This window comes from Protopterus annectens, chromosome 10.part0 (assembly GCF_019279795.1).
Source record: "Protopterus annectens isolate FY-2018-M chromosome 10.part0, PAN1.0, whole genome shotgun sequence".
In the NCBI taxonomy this organism is placed as follows: Eukaryota; Metazoa; Chordata; order Ceratodontiformes; family Protopteridae; genus Protopterus; species Protopterus annectens.
Genome location: NC_056744.1, coordinates 1820461899 through 1820485164, shown reverse-complemented (window position 1 = coordinate 1820485164; position 23266 = coordinate 1820461899). Strand labels below are relative to the sequence as shown.

The window sequence follows — 23266 nt, the reverse complement described above, 5'->3', positions numbered from 1 at the left end:
TAATAAGATATTACTTGGCAAAGTTTGCTTTTTTTGTATTTTTAATATGTATTTGGATGAATATTGTGCCATGTTTAGAATTAAGAGCATGTTTTGGACTACCACCAAAGTGGCCGAAGTTTAATTGCCTTTTTACTGCAGCTTTTTTTCCCCCAAGAGGAACTTCTGTTGATGCACGTCTCTTATGTTAATTCAGTTGTGTTTCGTCATCTTGTTCAGGTCACGGAGTCCCAGGAAACCCATTGATTCTCTGAGAGATTCAAGGTCTCTTAGCTACTCACCCGTTGACCGTCGCAGGGACTTTGCACGTAGACGGAGTCGCAGTCGCAGCCCCAGGAGATATCCACAGCACTATGGGTAATTTTTGTTTTTTCCTTCATTTTCTTATCTTTAGATCACTTGAAATTTTTTTTCGTAGTCAGAACATCCCGATGTTTAGCCTTTAAAATGCATGTCTTTCTGTGACTTTGGTACATCGTCTAACCAAGTTTGGAGATTCTCAGTAAAGCTTTGGCATACTGGTGCATTTCCTCAGCTGCTCTTTTAACTGAGGTGATTGAACTTCTGAAATTCTCAGATATTTATGTTTGCATGACTCCTCCTTTGATGTACCACATTGAAATAGGTTCCCAGTTCAAGGATATATTTTTAAGAACTTTCTGTGGGGGAAGACTAGCATTCATATAGCTTACTGAGAATTGCATCTAAGCTAGAGAAAGTGGCTATTTTTATACAGACTGGAAACAGTGACATGATTTTAAAAGTACAGTGAAAATTGCAGTGGACACAAGTTAGAAATACAGTAATTCCTTCTCCAGCATTTACTTTATCCAGTTCAGTATCAGAGGAAAGCTGGAAGTGTATCCCAGCATTCACTGGTTGCAGAGTAAAGATGAACAATCTTGAGTAGAATATCCGAATACCACAGGGCATTTATAACCACATTCACACGTGGCATGTGCACCTATTGCCATTTATTTGCAAACGACGGATAGAATAGCCATTGGTTAAAACAGATCTTGCCATCATACTTTAGCAATGTCTGATGTGCATGGAGACAAATATTCTGACTTTTGAGATTGGTTTTGATGTAAGCAAGCACAATTTGAACACCTCAGCCTGACTGATGACAGAATCCTTGAGATTTTTTTTTAACTTTGTGTTTCCCAGAATGGGGGGTAAAATTGTATAGATACGTATTTTAAGTATGTGGTGTTGCACTTTGGTGCAGGGATAATTAGTTTAGAAGCATATTTAACCCCATTCTGTGAAACATGGAAAGTCGAAACATTCATGTCGTGCCATGCTTCACCTCCGTGAGTAATGTCACATTACTTGTACTGAAGCAGTTTTACTTTAATAAAGCGAGCACATTTGAGAAATTAGTTTGATCCCTCACAAGCAGAGGAGAGACGTGTGTGTTTATACTAACACTAATTAGACAATTACGATTGTCTTCTACAAGCCTTAACATTTAGTAAGTGAATGCATTTTCGGTTGCATCTTCTTAAAACTAAGCTTGTCTCAGTCTTGCCGGCCAGCATGCAAGCTAATGAAATGTGAAGTAGGTCTGCGTTGGCAGGTCTGAAATTGAATACTTAGAGTTCTGAAACGTAAGTCCATACATGTGAAAAATAACTTCAGTTCAGAAGTAATTTTGTCAAATTTAAGCTACTTAATTGCAGTACTGAATGCAGCAAATTCAGTACTGTGGTTAAGCTGTGTTACAGTAACAAAATGACTGGATAGTGCATTATGGAGCTTTAGTAGGTTAATTCTGCAGTGAGAGAAGTTTTTCAGTAGATGTATTCGTACAGCAAGCTCTGCCAAGCGGCAGAAGTTGAATTGGTAAAAGGCAGCTGCAGTTCAGTTGCTGATAAGACCAATCTGTTCAGTTAAAACTCTGATGCAGAAAATCTGTAGCGAGTATCTATAAGATCTAAGATCAGATTACATGTCCCACTGAAAATGGAATGCAGTATTTTATAGATGTTCTTCGTGTTTCACTGTTGCAGTCATCACATTTTGGTTATCCCTGCCAGGGTAGCTCTCTGCCGGCCCGAATACCAGAGGCTTAGTATTTCTGCGTCAGTTGCTGTCAGTTCAGGACTGACGTTAGGTCATCAGTAGTATAAAGTAAGGCAGCTGGACACCATTACATCAGTCTTTCTTGCCACGGAGCCCAAAGCAGAAGCAGTTTGCACGAGTGCCGGTCGGCCGCTACCTGAGTTTAGTCTTCCGAATTGAAGCTGAAGTCTTCTAAAGCTACATACCCCATTGGGGATCCTTTTTTCTTCCACTAACCGATGTCAGAAAAAGTTAACAGTTGTCTTGCCTGTGGAAAGCAAATACTACACAGAGACTTTCATTCTTACTGCATCACTTGCTTAGACCCAGACCACGGCATCCCCTGCTGTCACTTTTGTGCTTTGTTCAATGCCAGGACTGTGTCGTCGGGCCCTTATTGTAGCTAGATATTTTCGCTTACAATCCCCTAATTCCGATAGGGCTTCGGTAAGCCATTCAACAGCAGATCTTCCGAAAAAACATAAGGATAAAGACAGAGACAATACAGGTCCAAACCTCCCGATGACGCTTCCATAAAGCTAGTCGGCAGTTGTCCAGTCCTCATTGAGGCACTTTTGCATCCCCTGATACCCACTTCTGTGGATTCGCAGGCTGCTACCGAGACCCTTTCAGAGTCCGGTATGCCGCAAAACTCTTCGTTGGCTAAGGATCCTGTGGTTGTCTCTCCTTTGAATGGGTCCGGAGCCGCTGAGCAGGCACTGGCTTCCGAGGAAGTACTTCGCACTACCAAATGTTCTTCGTGTTTCACTGTTTCAGTCATTACATTTGGGTAATCTGCTGGCAGGTTGCCTTCAGTCGGCCTGATTAACAAAGTCTTGGGTCCTGCGTCGGTTGCTGTCCTTTCTTCCATGACGTCAGGTCGTCAGGGGTATAAAACATGCAGCCGGCACCATTACATCAGTCTTTCTTGCCGCGCGATGCCCGAAGCAGAAGCAGTTGGCAAGTGCCGGTCGGCCGAACTTTGAAACTTTCGTTTTTGAGTTTCAGAACCAAAGTCTTCAACTAAAAGCTAAGTACCCCGTTAAGGAAACTTTTTCTTGCTCCTTACCGATGTCAGTAAAAGTTAATAATTGCATTACTTGTGGGAAGCTAATACCTCATAAGGATTTTCATTTGTACTGTATTCCTTGCCTAGGCCCTGATCATAACGTACCTTGCTGTCAGTTTTTTGCTAAATTTAATCAACGCACTATTAAACATCGGTGTATTTTTGCTTCTAAATATTTTTGCTCACGATTTAACTATCCAGAAATGACGTCTGTTAGCAGTCCGACTACCGGAATACCTAAAAAACGCAACGAAAAAGAGAGACCGTCTAGGTCCAAAACTGATGACGCTTCTAAGCCAGACGCTAGTTCGCCGGTACTCTGGCCCTTTTGCATCCCCTGATACCCACTACTTTTGATTAGCAGGCCTCTACTGAGACCCATTCGGAGTCCTGTATGCCGCGAGATGCTTTAAGAACTATTGAACACGCGGATGTCTGTACCTTAGATGGGTCTGGAGCCGATGTCCAGGCACCGGCTTCTGAGGGTGTTTTCAGGCCTAAAGATTTGCATATTAAACAGATGCCATCTTCAAAACAAAGGCCAAAATCTACTTCTATGTCTAATAAACCGACGCTTGGGCCACGTGTGCAGGCCCCCTACGCCTAAAAAACAAATTATCAAAATGGCTGAAGATTTAATTACCTTGATCAGGGGTGGCCAAGCCCCTCCTGTTAAGCCTAGGCAAGGCACTGACTATGAATCTTCAGATCAGGATTCTATTTCTTCTGATTCTTCTACTGAACAGGATTTATCTATACCTACTTATGAGGACTCTTTTGCAGAAGATTCCATCCCTTCTGCTTCTCCCCCTGAGGATTTCTCTTTTTGGAGAAACTGTATATACCTTAAGGGAACATTTCCACTGGGAAAGTCAGGATTTCTCTGATTCTAAAGAGAGACTTAGGGATTTTCTTCTTCTTCCTCAGCACAGGCCTTTGGCTGTACCTCCTGTTCTAGACATTGTTGATGTTTTTTTCAGAATCTAGTATGACTCCTGATTCTCTGCTTCTGGCTCCTAGTAAGCCAGATAGATACTACAGGGTTCCTGACTCCCACAAATTTATTTTCAAAAACCCTACTGCTGATCCTGAAGCCATTTATCACGGTCCCAAGGGCGTTAAGGCCTCTACTTCTAAAAATATTATCCCTTCTGATAGAGATTCCAGGGCGCTGGATTGATGGGGTAAGAAGGTTTACACGTCTTCAACCTTGGCAATCAGGGCTTTAAACTGTCGATTTCATATGCTTAAATATCAACAGCATATCATGGGTCTGCTTAAACAGAAAATAATGTCGATCTCTGTGTGGAAAAAAGATTTGCAGGATTTATTACATTCAGCTGAACAAGTTAAAAAACGTACTTTGCAATGTGGATGTTCATCGTGTTTCACTGTTGCAGTCATTACACTAGGGTTATCCTGCTGGCAGGCTACCCACAGTCGGCCTGAATTCCAAAGTCCTGGTCCGGCGTCGGTTGCTGTCGCCTCTTCCCTGACTTCAGTGCGCCAGGGGTATATAAGCTGCAGCCGACGCCATTTTCTTCAGTCTTTCTTGCCGTGTGGTGCCCGAAGCAAAAGCAGTTCGAAAGTGCCGGTCGGCCGACTCCTGAGATTTTTGAATTTGAATTTCAGATCCGAAGTCTTTCAATAAAGCTAAGTACCCCGTTGGAGAAACTTTTTCGTGCTCCAGACCGATGTCAGTAAAAGTTAACAATTGTATTTCTTGTGGGACGCAAATACCTCATAAGGATTTTCATTCTTACTGTATTCCTTGCCTGGGCCCTGACCACGACGTTGCTAGTTGTCGGTTTTGTACTAGATTCAACCAACGCACTATTAAGCGTCTGTTCGATTTTGCTGTACATTACTTTGGCCGAAGGTTTGACTATAACATGCCGTCGGAACAACTGACGACCGGAGTCCATAAAAAGTGCAAGGACAAAGAAAAAGACAGGCATCCGTGGTCCAAAACCGACGAAGCCTCTTCTAGGCCAGTCGCCGGTTCACCTGTTTTCAGTGAGGTGTTTTCGCAGCCCCTGACACCCGCTACCTCAGAGCCACAGGCCGCCTCCGACTCCCACATGGAGACAGCTAGGCCTCTGGAAACTCATGGTATTGGGCCTACGGAAACAATTCCCTCAGATGGGTCCAGAGCCGCTGAGCAGGCATCGCGTTCTGAGGGTGTTTTCAGACCTACACAGCTTACTATCAAGACCTCTTCAACAGCCAAGGCAAAGTCTAAAACACCTTTAAAGACAAAGAAACAAGTACAGCATTCTCCTGGACAGTCATCCATGCCAAAGAAACAGATGCTCAAAATGGCCGAGGACCTAATTACTTTGATCAGGGGCTCCCATCCCCCTCCTGATAAAAGGCCTAGGCAAGACACTGACTATGACTCCTCTGACCAGGTTTCTATTTCTTCTGACTCCTCTTCAGAACAGGGATATTCTCTCCCTGCCTATGAGGACTCTGATGCTGAAGAATCTATCCCTTCAGCCTCTCCTCCTGAGGACTACAGTTTTGGGGAAACCCTGCACACCATGAGGGAACATTTCCATTGGGAGAGCCAGGATTATTCAGAATCCAAGAAAAGGCTCAAGAGACTTTATTTTATTGCCTCAACCTAGGCCTCTTGCTATCCCCCCCTGTACTAGATATTGTTGATGATGTTTTCTCTGAATCCAGTTTGACTCCTGATTCTTTACCCCCTGCACCAGTTAAGCCAGATAGGTACTACAGGGTTCCAGATTCTCATAAATTTCTTTATAAAAACCCTGCTGCTGATCCAGAAACTATTTCTCAGGGTCCCAAAGGGGTCAAGGCTTCTACTGCAAAAAACCCTGTTCCCTCTGATAGAGATTCTAGAGCACTGGACAGATGGGGGAAAAAAATTATTTGTTATTTATTTTACATTTGTTGACCGGGCTAGTCTAACTGGATATATGTCCATTTTCAGTAGAGGCCCAGGGAGATAAGCTCCTAGGTAAGGTTTACACCTCTGCTACTTTAGCTGTAAGGGCTTTAAACTGCAAGTTTCACGTGCTTAAATATCAACAGTACCTAATGTCTTTGCTAAAACAGAAAATGCTTACAAGTTCTGAATGTCCTCAGAACAAGGAAATGCAGGATTTATTGCATGCAGCTGAACAAGTGGGAAAGCATACTTTGCAATGTGGTTCTCATTCATTAGAGGCATCTTGTAGTGCCGCAGTTACAGGTTCTGTCATTCGAAGGCATGCTTGGTTAAAAGAACAGAGTTTATCTGATCATGTTAAAGCAAAATTATCGGATGCTCCATTACAGCATGATACTTGGTTTGGTGTTAAGGCAGAAGAGGTGTTAAAGAAAATGGAGGATAAAGCAAAATCAATGCAGACAGTAAAGGATTTCTTACAGGTTCAGCCACCTAGATTTAGCAGAAACTGGCCTTCTAAAAATTGGTCCTTTCCAGTGTCAGACAGACCACAAAGAGGCAGATACAGACCCCCAAGAGGCAGATCTCCGCCCCAAGGCTCATACAGACCTAAACAATGGGGTGCTTCAGCCCCCAAAGGCGGAGAAGACAAATCACAACCTTATAGGAAACAGTCCCAATGACATTCCTCTACAAATGGCAAGCACTTACCTTTTGGCAGCACCCTTGGGGGGGGGGGGGGAACTAGCGCTTTTCTCACAAAATTGGCACATGATCACCCAGGACAAATGGGTACTGAATATTGCCTCTCAGGGTTACAGGTTCCACTTTCACACCCTGCCAAGGTCAAAAGGTATGCCAGACCTGTCACAAAATCAATGGGCAGAGGCACAAAAACAAATTTCTGCTCTCATGGACATGAGGGCTATTCAAAAAGTACCACAGCAAGAACAGGGGCAAGGATTTTACTCGAGACTTTTCTTGGTACCCAGAAAGGACAAAGCCTGGAGACCAATACTGGACCTGTCTATTCTAAATACTTTACTGGATGTTCCAAAATTCAAAATGTTGACACTGCAGCAACTTCTACCCATGCTGGGCAAGAAGGCTTGGCTAGTTACTTTGGACCTCAAAGAGGCATACCTGCATGTTCCAATCGAACAATCTTGCAGAAGATACCTCAGATTCATAGCTGGCTCAATGCATTGCCAATTCTCTGCACTGCCCTACAGCTTATCTACTGCACCCAGGGTCTTCACAAAATGCCTGGCACCAGTAATTGCATTTTGCAGACAAAAAGGAATTCAGATATATCTCTACTTGGACAACTGCCTTATTCAAGGAGAGAGCAAGGACATCCTACTAAAGCATCTGGCGTTTGTAAAAAGATTACTAATTTGCCTAGGGTACACAGTAAACGAAAAGAAATCAAAACTAGTGCCCTCTCAAGAGATAATATTCCTGGGTGCAAGCTTAAATACAACTGCCCAGATGGCTTATCTCATGCCAGACAAGCAAAGGCAACTGACTTATTACTTTCAAACGATGACAACAAAGACCCAGCTACCTGCAAGAAAAATTCTGCAGGCTTTGGGCTTCATGGCGTCCTGCATCCTGCTAATTCCATATGCAAGACTGCATATGAGGAAGCTACAATGGTATCTAAAAAGTGTTTGGACTCAACATCGCCACAGCCTGGAAACAATAATTACTCTTATTCCCTGCCTGCAACAGGAGTTTAGATGGTGGGCACTGGCCTGTTACCACAAGGAACAGCCTTTCACTTTACCCACAGCCAAGCAGACAGTAGCAACAGATGCATCGGATTATGCCTGGGGGGCACACATGGCAGGAAAATGTATTCAGGGCGCATGGTCTGCAAACCAAATGCATCTTCATATCAATCAAAAACAGATGCTAGCTGTACAGAATGCCCTGACAGCCTTCAAGGATCTACTACATCCAGGACAACTATTGCTAAAGATGGTCAATACTAGAGTTATGTGGTACATAAGCAAGGGGGAACACATTCCTACCCCCTTTGCAGCCAAGCCATGACTTTGTGGAACACAGCACTGACCTATCAAGTACATCTGCAGGCACAATTCCTGCCAGGAAAGAAAAATACTCTGGCAGATGAACTAAGCAGAAACCTCATGGACCCTCGCGAGTGGAAACTAGATCCACAGGTCTTCAGCATGATAACAAGGAAATGGGGATGCCCAGACATAGATCTTTTTGCCTCCCCTCACAACTGCCAACTTCAGAGATTCTGCACAAGGACTTATCACTCACAAGCATGGAAAGTGAATGCTCTATCATTCAGCTGGAAAACCCTAACAGTTTTGCCTTTCCACCACTGCCTCTCCTTCCCAAGGTACTCCTGAAAGTCAGGCAAGAGAAGCCAAAAATGATTCTGATTGCCCCAGACTGGCCACGCCAGCACTGGTACCCAATCCTAAAGAACTTGTTTCAAGGCCCAGCCTGGACTTTACCTCAAATTCCCCATCTGCTGACTCAACAAAACAATCATATCCTGCACAGCCAACTCAGAACCTTAAATCTGGCTGCATGGCAAATAATATAGCCACTCAGAACACACGTCTCTCTAAAGCTGTTATGGATGTCATTTTGGAAGCCAGGAGGCTCAGCACCAGGAAATCTTATGCAGACAAATGGAAGAGATTATGTGCTTGGAACCAGGCACAAGGACTTGAACCACTTGTTCCAAATATTCCTCAGATTTTACAATACCTAACTGAGATGCTGGACAAAGGCTTATCCTTCTCATTAAGATCCATGCCTCTGCCATTTCAGCTCATTACAATATGGAACCTCCTATTTTCTCACATCCACTGCTAAGACAGTACCTCAGAGGGGCAAAAAAACAAGACCCCCAAGGAGAGCACCAATACATACATGGGACCTCAACTTTGTCTTGGAAAAGCTCACACTGTCTCCTTTTGAGCCAGCCAATACAGCTGATATAAAATTCTTATGGAAAATTGCTCTGCTCCTAGCAATAACTTCAGCAAGAAGAGTCTCAGAGTTGCAGGCATTAATGGCAGTGGAACCTTTTATCATTTTACATCCGGACAGGGTTTCTCTTAAGGACAAACCCAACATTTATGCCAAAGGTAGTATCCAGTGTGGCTCTTAACCAAACCATTCATTTGCCAACATTTTATCCAAATCTCCAGAATAAAGGGGAGAGACTTCTGCATACTTTGGACATACACAGGCAGCTACACTTCTACTTGGACAAAACAAAAGCTTTCAGAAAAACTGAGCAACTGTTTGTAGCATATGCTGCAGGATCACAAGGAAAGGCCATCTCAAAGCAGATTATTTCAAAATGGATAGGACACTGCATTTGTTTCTGCTAGGCACAGCATGGCAAGTCAGTGCCTAAGAATATTAGGCCACATTCTACCAGGGCAGCAGCTACTTCAGCAGCCTTTCTCAAAGGAGTACCAACCAAGGAAATCTTGGAGGCTGCAACTTGGGAGTTCAGTGCACATTTTTACCAAACATTATCACTTACCTCTTTACTCTAAATCCAGAGCAGGCTTTGCCACTGCAGTTCTGCAGGGCCTCATAGCCACTCCTAATCCTATTTAGACTCAGCCGCCCTACCTCAGCTTTGGGATTCAACCCAAGTGTAATGACTGCAACAGTGAAACACGAACATAGTACAGTTGTGTACCTACCATAAATGTAGATGTTCGAGTGTATTCACTGTTGCAGTCCAGGATGTTCATCGTGTTACCCTGCTGCAGTCATCACACTTGGGGTTATCCTGCCGTCAGGCGGTCCCGCAGTCGGCCTGAATTCCAAAGTCTTGGTCCGGCGTCGGTTGCTGTCGCTTCTTCCCTGACGTCAGTGTGCCAGGGGTAGATAAGAGGCATCCGACACCATTTTCTTCAGTCTTTCTTGCTGCGCGGTGCCCAAAGCAGAAGCAGTTCGCAAGTGCCGGTCGGCCGACACCGGAGATTTTCGATTCGAATTTCAGTCCGAAGTCTTCAATAAAGCTAAGTACCCCGTTGGGGAACCTTTTCTTGCCTCAGTCCAATGTCAGAAAAAGTTAACAGTTGCATTTCTTGTGGGAAGCAAATACCTCATAAGGACTTCCATTCCTATTGTATTCCTTGCCTAGGCCCAGACCACGACGTCACAGGTTGTCGGTTTTGTGCTAGGTTTAATAAACAAACTATCAAACGCCGTTTTGACTTCGCACAACATTACTTTGGTAGGAAATTTAATTATATCATGCCGTCAGAGCAGCCGACCGGCATACATAAAAAACGCAAGGATAAGGACAGGCAGCCTAGGAACAAGCCAGACTCCGAGGCCTCTGCTGGGCCTGTCGCCGGTTCTCCAGTTTTCAGTGAGGCGCCTACGCAGCCCTTGACGACCGCAGAACTGGAACCCCAGACAGCTGCGGATTCTCAAACGGAGTCTACTAGGCCGACGCATCCATCTTCTGACACCGGAGCAGTAGAAGACCCCGGTGCAGTGGAAACACCTTCGGTTGCAGAAGGTGTCTTCAGACCGACTACACTCACCATTAAATCTTATGCTAAGCTTAAAACTCCTTTAAAACGTAAGAAGACTGTACATCAGTCTACAGTTCAAGGCCCCATGCCTAAGAAACAGATGCTTAAGATGGCTGAAGATTTGATTACCCTAATCAGGGGTTCCCACCCCCCTCCTGATAAAAGACCAAGACAAGAGGAGGATTATGCTTCCTCTGACCAGGTTTCAATTTCCTCAGATTCTTCTGAGGAGCAGGATTACACTTTTCCACCTTATGAAGACTCTGATGCTGAAGACTATATTCCCTCAGCATCTCCCCCTGAAGACTACTCCTTTGGGGAAACTTTACATACCATGAGGGAACATTTCCACTGGGAAGGCCAGGACTACTCTGATTCTAAGAAAAGGCTCCGAGAGTTCCTTTTACTACCCCAGCACAGACCTCTTGCTATTCCTCCAGTTTTAGATATTGTGAATGATGTTTACTTGGAGTCTAGTTTAAATCCAGACTCTCTACCTCCTGCTCCAGCCAAACCAGACATACTACAGAGTACCTGACTCTCACAAATTCCTTTATAAAAGCCCTGTGGCTGACCCAGAAACAATTTCCCAGGGTCCTAAGGGAGCTAAAGCTTCTATGGCTAAAAATCCTGTGCCCTCTGAAAGGGATTCCAGAGCCCTAGATAGATGGGGAAAGAAAATATACACCTCAGCAACTCTGGCTATGAGAGCATTAAATTGTCAGTTTCACATGCTGAAATATCAGCAATTCCTAATGTCTCGATTAAAACAAAAAATGAGCACACATACTGAACAGTCTGAATTCAAGGAAATGCAGGATCTGTTGCATGCAGCTGAACAGGTGGGCAAACGTACTTTACAATGCGGATTTGATTCGTTGGAAGCTTCCTGTAGAGCAGCTGTTACTGGCTCTGTCATACGTAGACATGCTTGGTTAAAAGAACAAACTCTTCCTGATCATGTTAAAGCAAAATTATTGGATGCACCTTTACAGCAGGATGTATTATTTGTTGTCAAAGCAGAAGAGGGGTTTTAAAGAAAATGGAGGATAAGGTAAAGTCTATGCAGACGGTTAAGGATTTTTTGCATGTACAACCCCCTCGTTTCAGCAGAAATTGGCCAACAAAAAACTGGTCCTTTCCAGCTTCTGACAGATCACAGAGGGGCAAATGCAGATGCCCAAGGGGCAGAGGTCAGTCACAAGGCCCTTACAAACCTCGCCAATGGGGTACTGCTACCCAGAAAGGAGGAGAAGACAGGCCCCAAGCTAGCAGAAGACAAAGACAATGACTCAATCCTCAAACTACCAAGCAAATCTCTCCTGGCAGCTCCCTTGGGAGGAAAATTTGCATTTTTTGCAGACAACTGGCACATCATCACAAAAGATAAATGGGTCCTAAACATTGTCCCTCAAGGATACAGATTCCACTTTCATACCTTACCAAGGATAAAAGGAATGCCAAACCTGCCACCAAATCAATGGGCAGAGGCACAAAAACAAATTACAGCTCTCATGGACAGAGAGCCATTCAACAGGTACCTACACAGGAGCAAGGACAAGGATTTTACTCGAGACTCTTTCTAGTCCCAAGAAAGGACAAAGCATGGAGACCCATTCTGGATCTTTCATTTCTGAACACCTATCTGCAAGTACCAAAATTCAAGATGCTAACACTACAGCAGCTTCTTCCCATGCTGGGCAAGAATGCTTGGCTAGTAACGTTGGACTTCAAGGAGGCATACCTGCATGTCCCTATCAGACAAAATTGCAGAAGATACCTCCGCTTCATTGCAGGTTCAACGCATTATCAATTCTCTGCACTGCCCTTTGGCTTATCTACTGCGCCCAGGGTCTTCACAAAATGCCTGGTACCAGTAATTGCATACTGCAGACAAAGACGAATTCAAATATACCCATACCTGGACTGCCTTATTCAAGCAGAAAGCAAGGACATTCTTTTAAAGCATCTGGCATTTGTCAAACACCTTCTAAGTTGCCTAGGGTACACAGTAAACGAAAAGAAATCAAAACTAGTGCCCTCACAAAACATAATATTCCTGGGTGCCAGCTTGAATACAACGGCCCAGATGGCTTATCTCACGCCAGACAAGCAACGACAGCTGTGTCAATATTTCAAAATAATGGCAACAAAGACCCAACTCCCTGCAAGAAAAATTCTGCAGGCCTTGGGATTCATGGCATCTTGCATATTACTAATACCATTTGCAAAACTGCATATGAGGAAATTACAATGGTACCTGAAAAGCGTATGGACTCAGCACAGCCACAGCTTGGAAACAATGATACCACTCATTCCCTGCCATCAACAGGAGTTTCTATGGTGGGCACAGGCATGTCACCTCAACAAGGGTCAGCCTTTCACCTTACCCACAGCCAGGCAAACTATGACAACAGATGCATCGGTCTATGCCTGTGGAGCACACATGGCAGGACAGTGCATTCAGGGCAAATGGACTACAGATCAGAGGCATCTGCGTATCAATCAAAAAGAAATGCTAGCAGTACTGAATGCCCTAACAGCTTTCAAGGACCTCATACACCCAGGACAACTAATAATAAAGACGGACAATACCACAGTAATGTGGTACATAAACAAGCGAGGGGACACACATTCCTACCCTCTATGCAGCCAAGCAATGACCTTGTGGCACACTGCACTGTCTTACCAGGTTCAATTACAAGCACAATTCCTGCCAGGAAAAAAAAACACATTGGCAGACGACCTAAGCAGAAACATCATGGATCCACACGAGTGGAAACTAGATCCACAAGTATTTGCAATGATAGCTCAAACATGGGGACGCCCAGACATAGATCTGTTTGCAAGCCCCCAAAAGTACCAACTTCAAAAATTTTGCACAAGGACATTCCATCCACAAGCTTGGAAAGTGGACGCCCTCTCATTCAGTTGGAAAACATTAACAGTGTATGCCTTTCCTCCACCGCCTCTTCTAGCAAAGGTACTGCTGAAAGTCAGATTAGAGTTGTCACACATGATACTCATTGCACCAGACTGGCCACGCCAGCATTGGTATCCAGTTCTAAGGAACATGGCCCACCATGGATTTTACCACAAATTCTTCACCTGCTCACCCAGCGAGACAATCCGATTCTACACAGCCAGCTCAACACTTTAAACCTGGTTGCATGGCAAATTACCTAAACAACCAGCCAACACCTCTATCCAAAGCTGTTATGGATGTCATTCAGGAGGCCCAGCACCAGGAAAACCTATTCAGACAAATGGAAAAGATTTTGCGCCTAGAATCAGGCTAAAGGCCAAAATCCCCTTGATCCAAGCATTCCTCAGATTCTACAATATTTAACTGAGATGTTGCACAAAGGACTTTCCTTTTCATCTGTTAAGATCCACGCCTCAGCAATTTCAGCTCATTACAACACGGATCCTCCTTTATTCTCACATCCACTCCTAAGACAGTACCTCAGAGGGGCTAAGAACATAAGACCGCCAAGGAGAGCACCAGCACCTACTTGGGATCTCAACTTTGTTCTGGAAAAGCTTACACTGCCGCCCTTTGAACCAGCTTTTTCAGCTGATTTAAAATTTCTTTCATGGAAAACTGCCCTGCTACTAGCAATAACCTCAGCTAGAAGAGTCTCAGAGCTACAGGCACTAATGGCAGTGGAGCCTTTCCTCATTTTTCATCAAGACAGAGTCTGTCTACAAACTTAACCCTTCCTTTATGCCAAAGGTGGTATCCAGTGTGGCCCTAAACCAAACCATTCATTTGCCCACCTTTTTCCCAAATCCCCAGAACAAAGGAGAAAGACTCCTGCACTCTTTGGACATTCACAGGCAATTACGTTACTACTTGGATAAAACTAAGGCTTTCAGAAAAACTGACCAGCTCTTTGTAGCCTATGCTACAGGATCACAAGGAAAAGCTATCTCAAAACAGACCATTTCTAAATGGATAGGGCATTGCATACGTTTCTGCTACACGGATCATGGGAAACCGGTACCTGCTAACATTAAGTCCCACTCCACCAGGGCTACAGCTAGATCAGCAGCCTTTCTCAGGGGAGTGCCAACCAAGGATATTCTGGAAGCTGCAACTTGGAGTTCAGTGCACACCTTCACCAAACACTATCACTTACTTCTATATTCTAAGACTAGAGCTGGTTTTGCCACTGCAGTTCTGCAGGGCCTACTAGCTTCTTCTAACCCTGTTTAACTCCACCTCCCATCCTTGGCTTTGGGATTCAACCCAAGTGTGATGACTGCAGCAGGGTAACACGATGAACATAGTACAGTTTTGTACCTACCATAAATGTAGATGTTCGAGTATTCACCCTGCTGCAGTCCAGGTTACCCTCCCTCCATCTCCTCTGAACTAGCTGAACTTATCTATACCACTCTATCCTATACAACCTCTGTGGTGTATTTGCTTGTGCCTAAAGGTATTGTTTTATTTTTATCTAAATATATATATATATATATATATATGTAGCCTACCTGTTGGGGGCACCTGACATCTGGGGCAAGAAAAACTGAAGAAAATGGCGTCGGATGCCTCTTGTATACCCCTGGCGCAGTGACGTCAGGGAAGAAGCGACAGCAACCAACGCCGGACCAAGACTTTGGACTTCAGGCTGACTGCGGGACCGCCTGACGGCAGGATAACCCAAGTGTGATGACTGCAGCAGGGTGAATACTCGAACATCTACATTTATGGTAGGTACAAAACTGTACTTTACCCACCCTCCATCCCCCTTTCTTTGCTGGGACTTATCTATACTTCTCTATCCTATACAACCTATGTGGTGTATTTGCTTGTAGATGAAGGTATTGTTTTATTTTACTGTATGTTTTTATAAGCAATATGTATTGCCTACATCTGGGGCAAGAAAACCTGAAGAAAATGGCGTCTGCTGCATCTTGTATACCCTTGGCGCACTGACGTCAGGGAAGAGGTGACAGCAACCGACGCCGGGCCAGGACTTTGGAATTCAGGCCGACTGCGGGTAGCCTGCCAGCAGGATAACCCTAGTGTAATGACTGCAACAGTGAATACACTCGAACATCTACATTTATGGTAGGTACACAACTGTACTTTTTGATTCCTTGGAGGCCTCCTGCAGGGCTGCTGTAACTGGATCTGTGCTAAGAAGGCATGCTTGGCTCAGAGCAAACTCTGCGTCACCATGTTAAAGCAAAGTTGTTGGATGCTCCTTTACAACAGAACCGTCTTTGGTAATAAGGCTGAAGAAGTGTTAAAAAAAGATGGAAGATAATGCTAAATCTATGCAAACTGTGAAAGATTTCTTCCAAGTGCAGCCTTCAAGATTTAGTAGGCACTGGCCTACTAAGAACTGGTCCTTTCCAGTTCCCTCGAGAGCCACTCAAGTCAAATCCAGACATTCCAAAGGCTCCAGGTTTCAGTCACAAGGAACTTTTAGAACAAAACAATGGGGTGCCTCCACCTCCAAATCTGGAAACAGCAAGGCACCTCCCTATGGTAAATATTCTCAATGACTTTCCTCTACAATCACCAAGCACTTACCTTTTAGCCACCCCTTTGAGGGGGGGAAGTGGCACTTCATGCATGAAACTGGCAACTTATTGCCCAGGACAAATGGATTTTAAATATAGTATCCCAGTATAGTATACTTTTTTGTCCAAGAACATCGTTTTGCTGAAGATGTGGTTAAATTTTGTTGAAATTTGAATTTGAAATGCTTTTTTCATGGGACTGATTGTGATGCCTCTGAGGTTAGGGAATTTCGCTTCCGTGCCTCCAGGTTCAGGCCACCTATGCAACCCATTGTCCAAACATTTCAAAATGCTGTCCTCAAGGATTTACATCTGTATTTACATAAACAGGACAAGCTTAAAGATAATCTGAACAAAAATCAGAGAATGTGTTTGGAGAAAGTGATTAACAACAAAGACGTTGTTCTTTCAGCGGACAAGCGTGGAGCAGTGGTGGTCCAGGATCTGGGGGACTATGAAGCTGAAGCTGATCGTCTGTTATCTAACCATAATCATTATCAGGAAATGCAGGCGGATCCCACTTTGCAATTTAAAAAGGATGTCGACAAGTTTTTGGATTTGGTTACAGAGGAGGGCATTATTAATGATGAAGTGTGTCATCAACTCGAGGTTGATTTTCCTAGCAGGCAATATATCTATTTTCTCACGAAGATCCACAAAGACCCTATAAGGCCACTCGGGAGACCGATCGTATCAGGCAGTGGTTCCCTTACAGAACCCCTTTCTGAATTCCTCACATTATATCTAAAACCACTTTTGGCACATATACGATGTTCATCGTGCATACAGCTGCAGTAATCGCAGATGGGTTCTCTGCCGTCAGGCGGTCCCTCGGTCGGCCGAATTCCAAAGTCTTGGTCCGGCGTCGGTTGTCGTCGCTTTCTCTTCTGACGTCAGTGAGGCCAGAGTATATAAGACACAGCCGACGCCATGTTCTCCAGTCTTTTTTGCCGCGCGGTGCCCGAAGCAGAAGCAGTTCGCAAGTGCTGGTCGGCCAGCTCCTGAATTACGAATATTTTGGAATCTGAAGTCTTCATTAAAGCTAAGTACCCCGTTGGGGAATCTTTTCTTGCCTCAGACCGATGTCAGAAAAAGTTAATAATTGTATTTCTTGTGGGAAGCAAATACCGCATAAGGATTTCCATTCCCACTGCATACCTTGTTTGGGCCCAGACCACGACGTCTTGGGCTGTCGCTTTTGCGCTACCCTCAATAAACGCACTATTAAGCGTCGGGCGGAGTTCGCCCAGCACTACTTTGGTAAAGCATTTGATTATAAAATGTCGTCGGACACTCCAACTACCGTTTTGACCAAAAATCGCAAGGAAAAGGACCGACACGCGAGGTCCGCGGTCCCTGCCAAAACAGGCTACACGTGGTCTGGTTCTCAGCGAGACGCCTTTGCAGTCCCTGACTACCGACGACACTTCTTTGGCGGTGTCCTCTGTACCCGAGACCGCTGGGTCCTCGGTCCTTTCCCAGACTACAACCGAAGCCTCTGCTAATGTTGACCCTACTAATGTGGACAGGTCCACCTCCACCCATGGTGTATTTAGGCCCTCATCTTCTTTTTCAATTAAGGCCTTTACTAAATCCAAAGCAGCCAGGCAGCCCATGAGGCCTGTTGTACAGGGCCCATCTCCAGGTCCCATGCCTAAAAAACAGATGTTTAGAATGGCTGAGGATTTAATTACTCTTATCAGAGGTTCTCAACCCCCTCCAGACAAGAGACCCAGAGTGGAGGAAGATTCTCCCTCTTCTGATCAGGGATCCATTTTATCAGAACATTCTGATGCAGAGGAACACTCTTATTCTCCCTTTGAGGATTTGGATGCAGAACAGTCCATTCCCTCTGTATCCCCTCCTGAGGATTTTTCCTTTGGGGAAACCTTACACACCTTGAGGGAACACTTCCATTGGGAAGGCCAAGACTTTTCAGATTCCAAGAAAAGACTTGGGGAATTTCTTTTGTTACCTCAACACAGACCTCTGGCTATACCCCCTGTTTTGGACATACCGGATGATGTCTATTCGGAGGCTTGTCTTAACCCGGATTCTCTGCCTCCTGCACCAGTCAAACCTGATAGGTATTATGGAGTACCCAGCTCTCACCAATTTCTCTTCAAAAGCCATAATGCTGACCCTGAAACCATTTCACAAGGCCCCAAGGGATTGAAGGCCTCGACTGCCAAAAATCCACTTCCTGCAGAAAGGGAATCAAGATCTTTGGAAAGGTGGGGTAAAAAGGTATATACCTCGGCCATCCTAGCCATGAGGGCTTTAAATTGTCAGTTTCATATGCTTAAATATCAACAGTTCCTGTTATCACAATTGAGGAACAAAATGTCTCAACCTGAACAACAAGATTTAAAGGAGTTACAGGATATGATGCATAGTGCAGAGCAAGTGGGTAAACACACCCTACAATGTGGTTATGATGCCCTAGAGGCCTCAAGTAGAGCGGCAGCTACAGGATCAGTCATTCACAGACATGCCTGGCTTAGGGAACAAAATTTACCTGATCATGTGAAAGCTAAACTTCTAGATGCTCCTTTACAAAAGGATGTGCTGTTTGGTACTAATGCTGAGGAGATACTACGGAAAATGGAAGAAAAAGCCAAATCTATGCAAACTGTCAAAGCTTTCTTACAGGTCCAACCACCACGTTTTAGCAGAAATTGGCCTTCAAAAAACTGGTCCTTTCCAGCCACTGACAAGCCCCAAAGAGGTAGATACAGACGCACAAGGGGCAGAGGGCAATCACAAGGATCATATAGAGGCCGACAATGGCAAACTCCAGCACCAAGAGGTGGCGAAGACAGTGCACAACAATACAGGAAGCAAACCCAATGACTCCCTCATTTCCATGCCAAGCATGTCTCAGCTGGCAGCACCTTCTGGAGGAAAACTAGCACTATTTGCAAGCAATTGGCATTTTGTCACAACAGACAAATGGATCCTGGACATTATAAACAGAGGCTACAAATTTCAATTTCACACTCTTCCAAAAATGAGAGGCATGCCAAACCTGCCACAAAATCAAAGGGCAGAGGCACAACTGCAAATTTCAAAGCTCATAAGCATGCGAGCTATTCAAGAGGTTCCTACTCACCAACAAGGTCAAGGTTTTTATTCAAGACTTTTCCTGGTACCAAGGAAAGGAACCGACTGGAGACCCATTTTGGACTTATCCACCCTAAACACATTTCTAATCGTACCAAAATTCAAGATGCTCACATTACAGCAGCTTCTTCCCATGCTGGGCAAGGAGTTCTGGCTGGTAACATTGGACCTCAAGGAGGCATACCTCCATGTCCCAATCAGACAAAGCTGCAGAAGATACCTCAGATTTCTTGCAGGTTCAATCCACTATCAATTCTCTGCATTGCCCTTTGGCTTATCTACTGCGCCCAGAGTATTCACAAAGTGCCTGGCATTAGTGATTGCCTACTGCAGACTTCAAGGGATACAAATTTACCCTTATCTGGACGACTGCCTGATCCAAGCCGACAGCAAGAACATACTTCTGGAACATCTGGCATATGTGACACGGTTACTGCTTTCTCTGGGATATACAATCAACAAAGAGAAATCAAGGCTAACACCATCCCAGAAAATAACTTTCCTGGGTGCCAACTTGGACACAAACACCCAGATGGCCTACCTTACACCAGAAAAACAAGGGCAACTATCTCAGTACTTCAAAATACTAGCAAAAGTACCAGGCTTACTGCAAGGAAAATCCTGCAGGCTCTGGGATTCATGGCATCTTGCATTCTATTAACCCCATTTGCAAAGCTGCATATGAGGAAACTTCAATGGTACCTAAAAAACCTATAGTCTCAACACAGTCACAGTTTGGAAACAATAATACCAATAATTCCATGTTTGCAAAAGGAATTTCTATGGTGGGCCCAAGCATGTCAAGCAAACAAAGGCCTCCCATTCTGCAAGCCTCAAGCAAAACAAGTCATAACCACAGACGCCTCAGATTACACCTGGGGGGCGCACACGACGAACAGGTGCATTCAGGGCAAATGGTCCCAAAAAGAAAAGCACCTTCACATCAATCAAAAAGAAATGCTAGCAGTAATAAATGCAATTACAGCTTTCAAGGACTTCCTGCATCCAGGACAATTACTGATAAGAACAGACAACACCACGGTAATGTGGTACATAAACAAACAAGGAGGAACACATTCATACCCCTTGTGCAGACTAGCCATGACTCTTTGGAACTTGGCTCTGGAAAGACAAATCGAACTTCAAGCACAGTACTTGCCAGGATTGGAAAACACACTGGCAGACAATCTAAGCAGAAAAATGACAGATCCACACGAATGGAAGTTACATCCTCAGGTGTTTGCAGAAATAATCCAAGCATGGGGGAGGCCAGACATAGATCTTTTTGCCTCCCACAGGAATCATCACTTGGAAAAGTTTTGATGTTAAGTTGTCAATCTCGCCTTCATTCTTGCTGGATGGGTTCGGAGCCGATCCTCGGCTCCGACTCGGCACTTGCTTTAGCTCGAGAACTCCTTTTACCAGCTCGAGGCAACCCTATATCCCATGATGCAAGGCGGAACTACCTCAGATCTCGTTTGCCGCTTAGCGAAAGAGGTCTCCTTTGCCAGCTGAGGTAAGTTTTTTCTTGTTAAAGAAGAAAAAGTTCAGTTAGGGGTTTATTTTTTCCCTTTAGTGTTAGATTAGCCTGCACTTAGTTACAGCCCACCCTATTCCCTTCCTTTTAAACTTTTATTATAGTTTTCAGTTTAAAGTTTTAGTCAGGCCTAGTTCCCCAAGTTATTCCCTTCCTGTGTGTCTGTGTAGGGATTAAGTTGTGTGTTTGTGGGGACTGTTTGTGTCTATCCTTTTTAGGATGTCTAGAGAAGGCAAGGTCTCAGGCTTCAAGAAGTGTGACCAGTGCTGTCAGAAAATGTCCCTGACCAGTGCTGTCAGAAAATGTCCCTGACAGACGGTCACACTTCTTGTGTGTATTGCCTGGGGCCTTTGCACCTGCAGGACTCCTGTGCGTTGTGTCATGCTTTTAGCCAGAGAGTCCTGCAGGAAAGGAGGAACAAATTAATCCTCCGAGGTTTACTTAAACCTGAAGGTTCTCCTCCTAAGTCAGGGGCAGGAAAACCTCTTAAGCCACCGAAGGTTCAGGCTACAGTGTCCAAGCCTCCTCCGGTGGCTCTGGCTCCGTCGGAGCCGATATCGGCTCCGGCTGGAGTCGATACTTCTTCTGTTAGAGTAGTGGGTTCGGTGCCGACCGGCTCCGATACCCTGACTACTGTGGCCTTGTCGGCTCCGGCTGGAGCTGACACTTTATCCAGCATCGGAGCCGAGATATCCTCGGCTCCATCTGGGATTCAAGGGACTTCGGCTCCGATGGCTTCGACCCGTAAGAGATCCCGGTCCCCTTCGATACTAAGTATTCACTCGGCTCCAGGGTCTCCTCTTTTGTCGGAGCGGATCTTCGAGATCTTCCAGGCTGTCTGACCACGATTTGGAGAGGGTGGTAAGCAGGCTGTTGAAGTCTCAGGCACTGGCTCAAATGCTCCATAGCCCGTCTCAACAGACTTCGGCTATAGCCCCGATTCTTGAGCTTCCTCCTCCGACTCCACACCAGAGTTCGGAGCCGGAGCTTCTTGGGACAGCGACTGTTTCGATGCCGGAGCCGATACATCCTTCGGCTCTGTCGTCTTCGGCTCCGATCCCCTCCTTGAGACCTTCCTTGGAGGGGTCCGGTCGTCGGGTTTCCACTGTCGGCTCCGAGGGGGCTAGTGGCATCGGACCCTTGTCCGACCCCGCTCTCCCTCTCGGGCTTCGCTTTGGTAAGCTCGGCGCCGACATCGCCTTGGAGCCTTCTCTCTCCTTGGAGCCGACCATTCCTGTTTCTTCGAGCGGTGTGTTCCGGTCTCCGGGAGAGGAGCCTTTGAGGTGATGAGGAGTGTCCTGGCCTCTGAGCCTGGTCAACGGTCTATCCCTTTAGCTCCTCCCTCATCAGTGCCTGCAGATGCCTCTTGCCAGCCTCTTGCTCTCAGGCCTAGGGATCCATCGCCCCAGGTTTCCCCACTGGGAATTTCCTCCTCTTCCGAGGTTTCTCCTGATCCTGCAGGGGAACCCCCTCGGAAGAGGACGTGTAAGAGGAAACACACAGACTCCCCTGAGTCTACTACATCTGATACCGACTTAGATGAGTCGGAGGGTTCCCCACGGTCCCCCTCTGAGGATGTCTCCTTTTCAGACATCCTTGAGCTCCTTAAACAGAGGTGGACTTGGCCCTCCATTGACCCCTCTGAGGATGAGTCGGTATACCTGGAGGCTTTTGGATCCCGACCCTCCACCTCCTGGGTGTCTCCGCCTTTCGACCCACTCATGCAGGTAGTGGCTCGGAAGGCGTGGGCGGCTCCAGATTCTGTGGAACCTGTCCCCAGGAGACCATCCAAGTTCATCACGGCCCCTTCGGATAAACAGTTCCTGTCCAAAGGTGTCTCTGTGGATGCTATGGTGGTGGCGGCCACTAAGAAGGAACTGGCGGATCCTTCAGTGCCTGTCCATCCTCCTAATAAGGATTCTTGGACCATGGACAGGTATGGAAAGCGGATGTTTTCTTCAGCGACCTTTGCTATCGTCGCTGAATTACCTTTGTCACTTCACCAGGCTTCAACGAGATATTCTCAAGGAACTGGGAGAAGTTGTCCAGGATCCTTCTGCTGCTGGGGCTCAGGAAAAGATGGCCTCACAGCTTGCTATCCTGAATTCCATATCTAACTCCTCCATGCGGCTCATATCTTATGCGGCCGATGGAGCGAGCAGGGCAGGCACAGGGTTGCTCTTAGACGCCAAGCCTGGATGCGGCTGTGTAATTTGCGGACCCCTTTAAGGCGTCCTTCACCAACACCCCTTTGACGGTTCGGCTTTGTTCGGACCTCAGGTGAAGGATACTTTGACCAGATGTGAGCAGGACGGTAAAACTCTTTCTGCCGTTGGAGTCCAGTTTTCCACTCCTTCTAGACCATATCCCAAGGGTCAGAAGGGGAAGATGTGGTTCCGTAAAGCCCAAGGAGCTACACCGGACACACGTGGTCAGTTTACCCCAGAGGCAGAGGGGTA

The 23266-nt window shown here is 45.5% G+C and overlaps 1 protein-coding gene across 6 annotated transcripts in view; it reads left to right on the top strand.

Moving 5' to 3' along the window:
* Positions 1 to 23266, top strand: part of LOC122814063 (serine/arginine repetitive matrix protein 2-like) — a 1651944-nt gene that overhangs the window by 1377243 nt on the left and 251435 nt on the right. For all 6 annotated transcript variants that reach the window (XM_044086671.1, XM_044086672.1, XM_044086668.1 and 3 more), the window contains one exon: positions 220 to 357. In XM_044086671.1, the coding sequence (XP_043942606.1) occupies positions 220 to 357 (138 nt within the window). The remainder of the gene's footprint in view (positions 1 to 219; positions 358 to 23266) is intronic.